This window comes from Halichoeres trimaculatus, unplaced genomic scaffold, assembly GCF_033239565.1.
Source record: "Halichoeres trimaculatus isolate MK-OKI-2021-1 unplaced genomic scaffold, fHalTri1.1 fHalTri1_scaffold_18, whole genome shotgun sequence".
NCBI lineage: Eukaryota > Metazoa > Chordata > Actinopteri > Labriformes > Labridae > Halichoeres > Halichoeres trimaculatus.
The window spans coordinates 12,708,792-12,724,022 of NW_027437196.1; the positions used below are offsets into that span (position 1 = coordinate 12,708,792).

The 15,231-nt window shown below is 40.9% G+C and overlaps 1 protein-coding gene across 2 annotated transcripts in view; it reads right to left on the reverse strand.

Annotated features, from left to right (window-relative positions):
- The window catches only part of oxsr1b (oxidative stress responsive kinase 1b), a 57,891-nt gene that overhangs the window by 34,657 nt on the left and 8,003 nt on the right, over nucleotides 1-15,231 (reverse strand). For both annotated transcript variants that reach the window (XM_074693034.1, XM_074693035.1), the window contains exon 2: nucleotides 9,378-9,490. In XM_074693034.1, the coding sequence (XP_074549135.1) occupies nucleotides 9,378-9,490 (113 nt within the window). The remainder of the gene's footprint in view (nucleotides 1-9,377; nucleotides 9,491-15,231) is intronic.

Genomic DNA, 15,231 nt, shown 5'->3' on the forward strand with positions numbered 1-15,231 from the left:
CTGTGTTGGTAACACAGAGGTAGAACCAATATTGACCTTCACATCTTATTATAGGTTCCCTTACTAATGATCATAACTCCAAAATTTAACAGCGCTGTTTGCAATAGCTACTGAGTGCAACATCACGACAGGTGTACCACAAGCCCGTCAACTGAGAAACCTCAACACTCGAGCTGCAAACATTTGTTCAAAGCATCAATCAATAGATGCTTACGGGGTCAAGAAGTAAGCAATCAGAGCCTGATGTTCTGTCAGCATAAATGCCTGCTGTACACCGCGTGCATTAGCAGCAGTATGCCTTTGCTGCGGAGTCATCACTATTGAGCTTCAGTGAGTGCTTCAGGCCAGGGGGAGCTAAAGCAGGCAGGTGACACCTTAATGCCTTTAGAGAGCACTAGACAAAAGGTTGTTAAGAACTAAACTGAGTCATAATAGGGGTGGGTACAGCAGGAGAATTAGACTGTGACATGTACAGGCATGTTTAAAAGCTGAAAGATCTGTGGAGGACAACAATAAGAGGAGGTGTCAGTCAAAAGTTAAAAAAAGAGCCTGAGCAAGCTACAATTTCAACAGGTGAGCCCACACACAGTCCTCCCTCTAAATTAGCGCCTTTTTTGATTATTAAGCACTCTCATAACTTCCAGTCTGTTGAGCCAGACGGCGAGCTCCATGGGATGTCCCCCTGCCATCATTCTTTCTATGGCTGAGACAGAACAATAATGGTATCGCCCGCTGGCTGCTAACCCCCTCCTCTGCTCTGCTCTCTGCACAGTGGAAGAGGCAGGTCACCGCCGCTCTGTAGGCCAGGGTAACCCCAGAAAAGAAAAACAATAGGATATCAGGGAGGATATCGTGCCCTGGCAGTTGGCAGGTTTCCCCATCTTTTCCAGCAGACAATGTGAGAATCAGAGAGTCTCTTTGTTGTGGGAGATTAGGTCACTGTAAAGCTCTGCTGCTGCAAAGACAAGGGAAATGTTCTCATCATGAAAACATATCCACATGACCTCTTCCTCTCTTACCTTCAAATTCAAACCGGTGTAAAACAACTTTTGGAAGTATTTCTGCATGACGTCAAAGGCAAATACTGAATGGTTCTGGACCCTTCCTACACCCTTAATTCAGAATTTATGACATCTTTAACAAAACCGCTATTACACTCTCTCCATACCTTTAATAGCGTTTTTAACCTCTTGATTTTAGCCTCAACTCTTTAGCACACCATCTATATATCCTTCATTACAAGCTTAAATAGTCACTATCAAAACTTTATTACAGCCTTGTCAAAACCTAAATAAAATGTTTTCCAGACATTTTATTGCTATATTTACGTATCCCGAGTTACACTACTTCATTACACCCATAACTAGCAGTTTGGTTCACTCTCACCCAACCCTTTATTACACTCATTGCTGTTACATCTGTAGCAAAGCATTAGCTAACACTTTATTACACTCTTAACTTTACTTTAATTACATGCATTCCCAACTCTTTGTTACACCCTGTATAATACGACTTTATTACATCCATAACTAAACTTTTATTACACCCTTAACTAACCCTGTATTACGCCCATAACTGACCCTTTACAACACCTTTAAATAAAACTTAAACATGCTTTACTAACCCCTTATTACACAACAAAATTATTCTACTCCTCTGTACGCTTTACTCACCTTTAGCTAAACCTTTAATATATCTGTAACCCTAAGTTATACCCTTGACCCACCCCAATTTCGACTAAATTCAGGGTTCTTTACACCTTAACTTACCATTATTTTTAACTTAAGTTACCTTTTATATTAACTCACAAACTTTTGGTGACACTCGTATCAAACTTATTTACATGATAAACTTTTTACTTATCATTAACAAACAAAATCTTTTTTTTTAACTCTTAAGTAAACCTTTATTAAACCTTTCACAAACCCCTCAAAGATGCTATGAGGAGGATCTGTTTTGATTGCACTTCCTCGGCACCTCGTGGCCCAGAGTCTCTGCACAATGTCGTAAATTACATTTAGCGAGGCGTGTGTTTTTAAATTAAATGGAGATCCGATCGAAACAAATCTGCAAATCTACATTTTATTGATAGACTCTAAAGTTTGAACACTCAGCTCAGCCCCTGTGGTACAGAGTGATACCGACTCAAAGACTCAAACAAGTGATGCCATAAATCAATCTGGTCCTGGTCGACTCGAACTGGAAGTCAAGAAGTAGCAATTTAAAATAACCAGTAACCAGCAATATTGACGCCGATAATCTCAATTTAAAGTGTGGCTTACGATCAGGCATATATCTAGAAGGGATGCCTTTTCAAGACCACTTTTAAACTCCTCACAGCCCCTTTAAAAAACTGTTGTATGAACCCATTCCTCTAAAAGTTAAATTTGAACTTATCTGCAAACAATCTATAGTATCATAGTCTTTAAGTTCCAGTTCAGCTAATGTTTTAATAAGACTTCTAATGCTGAAACTGAAAATGTATTTTAACCATGTATTGTACAGAGGTCTTTATCAAAGAAGAGCCATCTCACAAGTCTAAAAATACAATACACATTTCAACCATGGACACAGTAGTCTTTGTATTTCTGTGGTAAAGGCTTTGTAATTCAAGGAGCTCTAGTTACTTGTGGTGCAAATTTGACAAATACCTCAGAACAATTCCGTACAGTCCAGCAAGGATCTTTAAGACCTGTGTTTAATTTGGTCTTTGTGTTCGTATGTGGGTGTTAGGGTGACATCATTCTAAAAACTCAGACTTTGAGAGCAGTCTTTATTTAAACAGTCTGACCTGAAACCACAGGTGAGACACCTCCCTGCCAGCACACACACTCACGTCAGCCTGGTACAGTAAGCTATGATTAAATTTGAGGTTCATTAAACGAGGTGCTGATGACATCAGATGTAGCACTAAAGGTGAACTGTGTAGGACATTGTTGACTTTCCATTTTTCATAATGACCATATGTCTTACACTCATAAACTGCATATCATTAGCATTAAAAAAGCTGTTTTTATTCTTTCAAATGCAGCTTTCAGATTTTTTGGGGGCTTCGAACCAAACATGAGACCTACCTTTCTCTTTTTAATGGGTATCACATTGCTTTAAAAAGCGTCCTCTAAATGTCAACCCATTTCCTGTTTGTCCAAAAGACGTCAGTAAGATAGAGAATTCTTTGTAAGATGAGTGATATAACTTGTTCATTTAATAATCAAAAATTGAGCCAATGTCTTTCATCATGTGATAGGTCTGTACATTCGCATTACCGTCCAGGGGAAGTCAAAGCTCCACACTAGACCCCCCTGAGCTGGTTTAGCCTGGGAAAGCCTCTCCAGGAAATAGACAAGTCCACGCCAGTGTGTGTTTGTCCAAGGCCTGATTGAAGGCAGTATTTGGTGCGTCTGAGGACCTTGAAACTGAGCAAAAATAAATAAATGAGCTATTGTTGCACACTGAATACAGTGCTGGGTCACAAACTGGTGCCACAGAATCACAGTGGCAGCAGACACACAGAGAGGCCACTATAGGAGCAATGTTACGTCACTGTGAGTTACTCAGAGGCTCAAACACACACTCAGTATGACCCAATCTGACTGCAGCATACACACACACACACACACACACACACACACACACACACTAAAGAGGCTCTTACTGAAATATGATCCACTAACCTCAATGTGTCTTTAACCTCTCAAGGCTTTCTAAAACCAAAAAATATTCATACAGTGTAGTGAACCCTCCACAAACAGCCCTGTAAATCAAAATTTCCCATTTATTTCAACATATAATTAAAGCCTACTGTTGTAGAAGTTATGTAATTATACTAGAGGATATTTAAACTCCACTGCTCCACACTCAGATTGTAAACAATCCTCCTCCTCATCTGATCAACCTCGAGTTATTCAAAAGCGCCTGTCCATCAAGCTGCTGCTCCAGGAATAACTACAACATACCTCCGCCGGGGGGGACACAGAGACGTGACAGATTCTCGCTTTTCTGACATTGTAGAATTTCACAGGTAGGACTAAAAAAAAACAGACTTTTTTAAGACATCCTGGCGTCGCCCTACACAGCCACTTTTTCAGAAAAGCAATCTGGGTTCAATTTAATGCTTCCTAGCCGTTTAACTGGGTACCCAGCAGGCTGTGGAAATGGAGGTGGGGGGGTGACTGAGGCAGGAAATCCGACCTCGCTGTATTCCATGTGACCGCCTGCTCTGAGAATCCGGGAGCAACATTCCCCTGATTCATCCTCCAGAAATCAGGAGGAGGGGGCAGTTGAAAGGTGGGGAAGGGCTACTCTTGGGTTTAGTGTTCCTGGTGAGTAGTGAGAAACCTGCCAGTAATCTCTAGCCTTGATCTCTCATGCACACCTTCAGGCTTACATAATATTTATTTCCCACCGGCAACTCTAACAGAGCTTTAAGATGAGATCTGGAAAAATCCATCAATCACGCTTCTGGTCTGAAGATGACAACAGCTTATTTCCCCATGTCAAACCAGAACCTGACATCTGCGGCATGCAGGGGGGGTGAATGTGGGGAAGAAAATGACAGATATCATGCAATGTTTCCCTAAATTCTACAAAAACCATATGGGTTACAGCTTTACTTATTTAAAAAAATCTGGGTTGAATTGGCCACATCCCTTTAAATGCTACTCTAAAGTAATCCTGAAAACAACAGTCACATTACAAACACAGTGGTCCTTTCACTTCTACCACAAATGTATACATGTTCACCACAGAGTGAAGAAAACAGATGTGGTCTTTGTTTCTGAAAATGTTTTTCAGCTTAACTTTTTGCATCAGGCTGGTACTCTGCTGTCAAAATAAACATTTAGCAAAGCAGCAACTTCCAGTGTTGATCTAATGAAAAGCAAACCAAAGTGAACAAAAACAAAAGCTGCAGTCCCTCAAGTGTCCACTTGGGGCTGACTCCAAAAGCAAAGAAATCCCCATTAAAGTGATACTCCGGGGTGGAACAAGTTGGGTCCTATCACAAGGTTTAGGGCAGAAATTACCCCTAGTGCAGTGTTTTTTGTGCCGCAGAAGCCCAGAGCGCTCACACCAAAAATCCCCTCCCTGCTCCTCTGCCAGTTTCCTCTGCACTCAGATGGGGCCATATTTTACTTGACCAAAAACACAAATAAACGGACTCCCACCGAAAAAATCTGATATCGGTCTGCATTCTAGATGTACAGCACTGGCCCCTATTTGATTGATTGATGTTTGATTTTGTATGCAATAAACTATGGGACATGTTGGGCCAGGAAGGATGCTCCAGCTATGTCCTCTGCAAACAAGACAAGGGGAAAAAAGACGCAGCTCATGTTTTTCAAGTCTGTGATTTTAACATTGGCTGTAATTGGATTTCCATCTTCCAGTGGACATTCAAGGAACTGCAGCTGTTTTTTTGCATGGCAGAATTTTGTAGCTCCAGATGTTGCTCAGGTCAGGCCACTCAGTTTGTCCTCAAAATTGGTGTCTTATGCACAATATTATCCATCCTTTCAGAGTTTATGTGGCTATTCATTCTTTAATTTGATGCATATTGTTGAAAAACTGAAATGTTCTGGACATGTTGTTCATTAGTTGATAAGCATAGTATACTGCAGACCATCGACAATGAGTTCTCTCTAATTGCTTTTTTAATTATTCTTATTTATGGGTGAACTTTTCCACTCTGTTTAAACGAAGAAGAAAAGACAGAAAAGCTCACATGTTGTGCAATTTATCAGGACAAACACAAGCTGTGTATAAGAACCTGTTTATCACTATGTGCAGGGGGGCTTAGCACATGTCACACACGGTAAATGATGTGTTGAGGGTATAAAGACACAACATGATCCTCAGGAAGGTGTCCCATGGGGGTCTTATAGTTTCCTGGCAGTAAGAGGAGCCCTCCTTCAGAGAAGCAGCACAGTGTTTGAAGTGACAGGAACGACTGGAGGAGGTCTTGGAAGGAGAGGAGTAATGAAAAGCAGAGGTAGAACTAACTCCATCCCCACACACACACAGGAACCTCAGGAACAAAGTGTTAAGAGTGATCTTGTACTGCACAGTAGTGGCTTTGTTTGATCACACATAAAATGTAATAGGGTCACAAAGGAGTCCAATTAAAATCCCATTCAGTGATTCATCCCTGTATGAAGTCATTATAAAGTGAATGTGTTCGTTAATAGGTAAAAAAAGGATCATGGGGGAGATAAGAAAAGTTTTGTCTCAGCTGGTGGAAAGGGGCGTGTCTACGTTTGATTGGCAGTTTCTGGCAGGCCGCCAGCGTGCCACCGTTCAAGGAAAAGACAAAATAAACAAACTCACGCCGTCACCAAATGTCACAAACAGACTATGTGTTGTTAGTGCTGCTGAAGCATAGAGGACCTGACCAGCATCCAACTGGACCAAGGTGACATTTGCAGGTATGTTTACATGCTGTTAAATGTGCTGCAGCTGAGCTGCTGAGTTAATTAGCTATTTCAGTGGCAAACTGACGTCAGAGGTGCACTTTTCCCTGCGAGTGTTTGTTTGTGGGCTTGTTCAACAAGGTGCAGACTAAGATGAGTGGTTGTGATTACGAGGTGGATTAGAAAGAGACTTTTGAAGAAAGACTAACATGGTTGTCATTCAATGTGTGATGAAGCAGACATCTGTCTGGCCCTCTGAATAAGTCTCTTCTGACTATTTCAGAAAATTCTGAAGTCACAGCTGGGATGTGTGCTGCAGCAGACGCATAGCTTCAGTTTTAAGTCCTCATAATTCAGTATTATATGACTCAAGCACTTGAGGTTTCGATCAGCTCTGAACAGCCTCTTTTTCACAGGTTGTGCTAGGGCTGGGCGATTATGGTAAAAATAAGAATCCTGATTATTTTAAGTGATATTGAAATCACGATTAATATACACAATTATTCATTTTTTCAAAAACTTCAGTACTGATTTAAACACAACTTTAAAGAACCAGCAAGTGGCACATACAGTATTATTGATCCACATAAGTCACACACACTGGCTGTGGCTGCACATGTAACACAAAAGAGCTAAGAAGCACAGGAACTTGGATACATCTACACTGTGTGGCATATTAATTGTTTTTCTTCGATTATATTGTTTTTATGATTGCCAGATGGCAAATTTGAAATCACGATTAAAATCTGATTAATTGTCCAGCCCTAGGTTGTGCCCATTTGAATAAAGCGTTTTGCTAAAGGAGCAACATCAAAACAAGGATGCAGGGAACATTTTTTGTTAGATATAGATGAGGACACTGTGGAAGAAGAGCATCAATTCCTAAATGTATCTCTAAACTGCTTAAAAGGGTTGGTTCAAAAAGCAGCACAAGAGCAAGACCTCCAGAAGATCTTAACAAGATCTTTGTAGAAGGAGTACAGAAGTTGACAGAGTTGGAGATAAAACGGTAGACTGTAAAATTTCTAATTGATTTCTTTTCTCAGACTTAAATCATAAAAATCCACTAAATACTTCCGTTTTAGCATTGGCAGAGAAGAATCAGCTCCAAGGGCAAAACTAAGAGGCAACATCCGGTTGAGAAAAATGAAACCTAGGTGTAAGTGATAAAAGTTGCTGTTCACCAACAATTAGCTTCAGGCTGGCTGCAGAAAGACCAGGAGTCACGTACACACCCAGCCTAATAAAAAAAAAAGTCTTTATGGTATTAAATAGCATATCAACAGTCTGGTTCAAAAACCAGCCTGCGTCTGAAAGGCTGATTTCTCTATCAGCCCACACTGTACCGTGGGTGAATTTTTTTCTCACTCAGCGGTTTGTAAGTGATTAGGATCGTTTGATTGTCCAATCAGAGACACAGCACAGCTCATGTGACTGACGGGCGCCCTGTAGCTGCTCGAAAGGAGGCTCAAAACTGGCATCATAACCAATGTTGCTGCATCTGCAGATTAGCTTCATTTCACAGTATCAGGAACAAACGGGTGATGTCGCGGGGACTACGTCCATGTTTTTTACAGTCTATGGGCGCAACCCACAAACTCATCCTAAAAATACACGTTCTTTAGGAATGTGTAAAGAACAACAACAAAATATCTACCAAACACAAATTGCCTTACATTTTGGGCTACAACAGGAGTTCTGAAGGTAAGAGTTGAGATACCAGGAGAGGAGGCAGGTCTAACACTTCACTTGTGATGTCACAAGTGGGGATGAGCATTTCATGGTAAAATCACTTTGAGCCCTGGCATCTATATAGAGAAGGGTCAACTACTGAGACTTTTTGAAGGGGACACATCATGCTGATCCCTGATTTAATACTTACATATAATATAATAAATTTGAAAAACAAGACCTTTCACCCCTGAATTTTCAAAAAATTAGATATTGTATTTTTTCTGATATCCTAGAACGAGATTTGATGCCTCTGAAAATAGGTCATTGACATTTGGCTGCGAGATTTCAACCTTCATGACGACACGAGGATCCTCTCTTTTTATTGGAGTAATCTGATAAAGCAGCTCCTCCTCTGTGATGTCAGTTAGTCGGTTTGACTCACCACACTGAAGCGTCCTGAGATGATCTGTGTCGAGGTGGACTTTCTTCCTCCTGAGCTGCAGAACCGCCCGGGTCTGACTCAGGGTCCAATACAAAAGGACGTATCCTTCACTCTGCCATTTTATTAGTGCTATCAATGCCTTACGGTGAAGTTTTGGCAAACAGCAAACTCGCTTGGTCTGCTCCATTCAATGTGGCGATTTTGTAAATACTGCCATGCTGCAAAGACCGCCCCCTGGCTCTACCCCCTCCACCCCTCTGATAGAACTAACCAATCGGAGCGCAAAGGGCTGTGACGTTGCGAGGTTACTGGAGGTAATTCTCGAAACAGAGCGTTTCAACAAGATCTTCAGAATGGCCTAAAATAAGGATATTGAGAACGCTATTGTGGGGCAATGAAGGAACTAAATGACTTGTACTGAGGGCAGAAATGCTTTGCAGGCATCCTAGTCTGACATAGTAAAAAGGAGAAACAAGCATGATATGTCCCCTTTAACTTCATCCTTTGTGTTTTGATGTGGTTGCCATTCTTCTCCTCCTGTGGGCTAATGCAGCTAGCAAACAACTTTAAGACACACTACACCTGCCAGACCACAGTCTGATAAGAATACCGTACTACAATCACGCAATAGTAGAAAAAAAGGAAAGTGTGTCTTTTTTTATAGTAAGATAATATTCACAATAGTGCTTTATTATAATAAAGTAATGAATATTAAATGTTTCAATAATCATAGCCCAAGTAAGTGAGCACCGCCTGACACCAAAGTGAGCAAAAATACAGAAGAGTTCGTTTTTTTTTTCAGGGTTTTTTTCCCCCCTTGAGGTGTGTTCCCTCTGCAGTGATGTGTGTCTTACCAGGAGTTCATCCATGCTGGTCTGGCACTTCTCTAGGTTGATGCGTTTGATGGCCACCTTCTCCTTGCGTGGTAGACAGTACGCTGCTTGAACCACCGCGGTGGCCCCACTCCCTGAAGCAGACAGCAAAACAAGAAATGATCACTCCACATATGATTCAGCCAGGCAGTAAAAGTCTGTCCACAAATTCCATTTTTATTCACATCCTTTGGCTTCCCAGTGCCTCGTCAAGCCTCTGTCTCCATTAGAAAGTGTCTGCTATGGGATAATAAACTTTTATCATTACTTAAAACCCTCTGGGGTTTAAGGGAGGTTAAGTACAGCTCTGCTCAGACAGTTTTTCCGTTTTTGCTTTCGGAAAAGCTTAACTGTCTGTGCAACAGTTATGAATCAGCTTTTCCAAATCCCACCTGATGAAACAGGCCTGATTGGGGCAGTGACTCTGAGCATCAGGTGGTTTTGAATGGAGGACTATGCCAAGGGGAGTTTTAATGCAGTCTATACTTTACCCTTCCAGAAATTAAAAATGATGGCCATCTAAAAACCATTTGGAAAACACAATTTAAAGAAGTTTTGAGCCTTGACACTTGAACTCTTTCATGCTCTTAAGAGTCCGTGTAACACTGAAGGAAACAGTGAAACCTCAAAGGCTAAAATCCAACAAACAAGGCCTATCTTTATTTGAACAAATGTCAGGAAAATCTTTTCCAGAAGAGCAATGCCTTTTGTTTCTGCTCCGTGTGCACTCACTTCACTGCCCCCTCAGTGCTCTTATTCATCGCCATGAAGGTACAAACACACACACATGCACACTGCTGTTTCCACAAGATCTCTGGTGTATAGGTGACGCTGAGCAAAGCTGGGAGTGCACGCTCCTCTGGCAACAGGCTTCAGCTAGTGAGAGAGTGAGAGGTGAGTCGGTCGACGTTCCAGTAAGCTTTTCCTAACCTCCCTCATCTTAGCTATGCCCAAATATTAACAAAGTACTCATTGTTTGGAGTTTTCATTGAGCCAGTGGTGTGTGGAGGTTGAAAAAGGAGCGATATTAAAAAGGGAAAAAAGTAGCTCCCTGATATTAATTAAAAAGTAAAGCTGTCCCTGAAGACGTAACCGTTTTTATTTCACTTTTTCAGCCAAGATAATTAGGACTCGGCTGGATGGAAGAAGACTATAAAACAGGAGAAAACTTAATACAGAAACACGGCACGCTAACTTCTCTGAGATAAAACCCATAAGTTGTTAATTTCTTGTAATTTCCCAGAAGTTGGGTTGTCACTGTCACTCAAGATGGTTGAAAACTGTTCCACATAGGAACTTTTTGAATAGGTTTGATAAAAAATATATTACAAAACCCTTCTTTATCCTTTTTCAAACACCTCTGGGCCATCTGCCTGTGACCTCTCTTGTTTTATGTCATTACTCATTCCTTACTTCTCCATCGTTATTGGGAACCTAAGATCTATCTCCAATAAGATGGACAAGCTAGCTGTGCTAACCCAGCAGCAGAAAGAATACCAAAAGGCAGAGTAGGATCATGCTATTCACAGACATGGCTAACAGAGCTAACACCAGACACAGACGCCACATTGGAAGAACTTGGATATGGGAGGGAAAGACTGAACAGTCTGCTGAAGAAGTGACTGGCTGAACCGGAGAATGATGGACAGGCTGACATCATCTATCTTGTTACGGACATTTTTGCACTTTCTATACACTTTCTTACTTTTGTTTTCTTGATTGCTGCAGTGACTCCTCCTGAATGTCCCCACAGGGATAAATAAAGTATTTTCTATTCTATGCTACTTCTCTGTAGTTCACGACAGTGAACAAACATGTCAGCAGCAGAAAGAGGTTTTGTAGAAGAGGATGCACTTCATCAATCTCTCTTTCAAAGATGACACCACTCGCTCTACCCCTCAGGCATTCCTGTAACTGTAACACTGGACTTTTACCCGACCCGTGTCCAGCTCTGTTTTCACAGTGCAGCACAGAGCAGAACCTCCAGACAGCGTAGGTCACAACACCGAGGGTTTTCTGCAGTATTTACAGCACAAACAGTTGTCTACCGCTATAATGAGCTTCAACTCATCCATGCTGTCGCCAATAGCCTCTGAAAACTTCAAGCCTGTTGAATCTATGTCTGACAGCTCATGTATGATTTACAAAACTTAACTGAACCGATCCAGGCAACCAACTCTTTTTGTGTGAAATTAACCAACTCTTTTTTGCTGCTTCACAAGTCTACAGGGTATAAAAGTAAAAATTGAATATAAACTTCTGTACATGCTGAAGCTTTGTTTTGCTTGTAAACTTTTAAACATTTTAGATTTTAAATAAATACTGGCTTCAGTAATTTCATCTATTCACTTTTTGCCTTTTACCCAAAAGATTATTAGTCTTACCCCACAGCAGAACACACAGGTTATTATTTAACACTGGTATCGGATCGGTTTCGGAACCAGAAAAGTTGGATCGGTGCATCCCTACTATAAACTCCTGAATATTTTACAATGCCCCTTGGAAGACACGACCATGGACTGTAATAAAAAATGGACTTCATCTTGCTCGGCTCGTAGTGAGGTCTCCACAAAAACTGCTCCCCCTGGTGGCTGGCTGCAGTATAGGTTAAAAAAATGCTCTCCAGTCATTCCAGATGAGCTATGGTCAAACTTAAAAAAAAAAAAAATACTCCTTGTAGAAATGTTTCTCACATCCAATTAGTGTGGTGATTTGTATTCAGGTCCTCTTTGTTCTGAAAAGTTTTGTTTTCATTAGTTATAAGACGTTATAAACAAGGTTTTACACCGCATTCAACGATGATTGACAGCTGCCGTTCTTGTGTATTTTTTTCGGGGATTGTAGAATATGTCGAGAGGTAGAGTCAAGAAGTGATTAGACTCTCGAGAGAAAAAAAATGATTATTATTTTCGTCACCCTGCTCCACTCAGATTCTCCCAGAATCCCTCACAGTCTCTTCTGCACAGACTCTGGCTGCAATTGCTACCAATGGCGCCTGTGATGGGGGAAGTTTGGCTTCAAAAGGGTACAATGGTAAATGGCGGAGCCACGCTGTCCGTTCTATATACAGTCTATGGACATGACCAAACCCAACCCTTGCTCACAAGAAAACTTTTCAAGATCACAAGAAAGTTTTCTGCACGCAAGCGACGGCCTACCATCTGACCAACCAGTGCCTGACTGTCTTCTTCCTTTGATCAAAAATGGTAGAAGAGGAGTCACTTGAGCTTTATTCCAAACTCTATTAAGAGACTGTTTTTGCAATATTCAGAAATGGAACGTCACCAATTTTTAGGACCTCCGGTTTGTTGTGGTGCAGGAGCTACACCAATATCGATCATGTGATTGCTTTAATTTATGAACAATACAAAACATAAGTCCAGTTCCTCAGGAGCAGGTAAAACTGGCCCGATTTGAGGAAAATACAAGGAAAGTTGGTTGTATGTCAGTAAGGAAGAAGTAGTTTTAGCATTTAGGTGGCATGGCAGGTGACACTCTTGCCCATGAGAGCGCAAAAGTTTGCAATAAGCGCGTAATATTTATTTTAGTTGTCTTTTTATTAGGAGAAGCACAGTTTATTTCACCTTACACATAGCTTTCAGTATCCATCAGACTTTCTATTAGGGCTGCACGATTTGGGGAAAAGGTGCGATTTGCGATTAGGTGGACAATATTGCGATTGCGATTGTGCTTGCGATTTAATAAAAAAAGGTGTGTCATGATGAGTCTACTGACTTGCTTGGTTATCATGGAGAAAAATCTGAATTGCATGTACTGACATTGCGATTGCGATTGCGATAACCTCTTTTGCGATTACATAATTGCATGTGCTGACATTGCGATTGCGATTGCGATAATCGTGCAGCCCTACTTTCTATCAAAGGTATTTGTCCATTTTATTTATTTTTTCCCCTCTTATCCATTGAGATTCAGAAGAGACTTGTGCAGAAAGTATAAGTGACTTTGTCCATAATGCTTCCCCAGATTTTTTTCCCCTTAAAGGTCGTTTCACTACACACTATAACATGAACCACGGAACTGGGGAGCTCACCACTTCTAGATTAAACAAAAAAATTAGAAATAAAAAACAATGATAAGCACGTAATATGTCTTTTTATTCTTCGCATTTTTCCTTAAGCACTTTTTGTGTGTTTTTTAACTGAAGATGTATCTGTTCACAAAAAAAAGTAAGAAAAAATTGCATCAGAAAATAAGCATGACCAAAAAAAGCATTGTACTTAACAGTTTTATCAGTGTCTCTACAGCTTGAGCTAACTCTGTGTAAGGTAACAAACTGAGGGGAAAAAATAGTAAAGTGACCACAACTCAAAAATCATGTTGTATCTTGAGCTGAGTGTATAGTAACATCCCTACCCTGAGGAGAGGAAACAGTAAAGGTTACTTTTAGCATCAAACGTCAAAGCAAACATTTTAAGTGCCATCAAATGAAAACTTCTGAGGATGTTTGCCTCATCTCTGACCAATGCACTGAACTTAAAGGACCTCCACAGGATAAAAATATATATCCTCTTGCTCCGTCAAACCACCAGCACCAGCACCAGCGGCAGATATACCAAACAAACTTCTGGAGGCAGGCCAGTGGTGGCAGAGCTCAGCCCTGGCCGGACCACAGGGAGCCAGTTGCCCTGTCCACTGCGGAGTGTAAATTCCTCCACACAAACAAACAGCCAGTCGTCAGGGGTGGCTGCCTGGGCAAGCAAGCAGCAGAGTGTGTGTATGTGTGTGTGTGTGTGTGTGTGTGAGGGGAGGATGTTGTTTGATTTGCATGAGGCAAGGTCAAAGGTCATCAGGGTTTAACAAGCTATTTAGACCAAAAAAGCACAACTTCCAAGATTAGCGCAAGGTTTTTCTGCCAACACTGGTCATGCCTCTGCAATTTTGCATTAAACTCAAAGCTTCACGAAGCCTTTGAGGCTCTCACCAAACCTGTAAACTGAGTAATGACACTGCAATGCACACAGGGGGGGATATGAACGATCCATGTCATCATATTCCCAAACAGACTCCAGTTGTGGAGCGTTAGATATAAACACTCATCACAGAAGCATCTGATTTGATGAATTAACCAACACATAGTCATATCAGCGTCCACTATCCTCTGCATCTCAACAAAGCTCTCCCATCCCTCTTAAAAACCAGCACAGCAGAAGTGCCAGGGCCAACATCTCATCTGCTTAACAGTCTGGCACAAATATAATGGCTGCATATCAAACAGGGGTGTTTTTTTCCTCTCTTTTGTAAATTAATTCAGCCATAAACTGATCAAAAGCACAAAGTGAGTCAGCTCTTTCCGAGTATAAACCTTCGAGAAAACTTCAAAGTTTATGGGAGCATCGGCGGCTAAATTCAATCTGATGATTAAGTTACTACATTAGACAAAATCAAATGAAGATGATCTTGGTGACAGCTGGAGATGTAGCATACTGATGTGGCTGAAGGATTCTGGGTTTTCAGTATTTAGGTCTTTTGATTTCCCTTTGTTTCAATGTTTTATTCCTTTATTTTTTTTCACCATTTAATTTCTGCTTCAGGTGATTTTGCTCTTGCTTATATGAGCTCTGACTTTTGCCTTTAAGTTAAAAACTGATCACTGATACTGATCCGATTCGAATGTAGTGTTAATTCAATTCTCTTTTTTTCAATATGCAGATAATACTGAGAATTATGTTTTGGCAACATCAGACATTTCTAACTTTGCGAAGCAAAATGACAACTGAATGTATAATTATTGTATGGGATTATAAATGTGTGACATTTACTTATTAGACATCAGTGCCAATTTTCTTAATTCTGGGGGATCAGTGATTGGCCCATC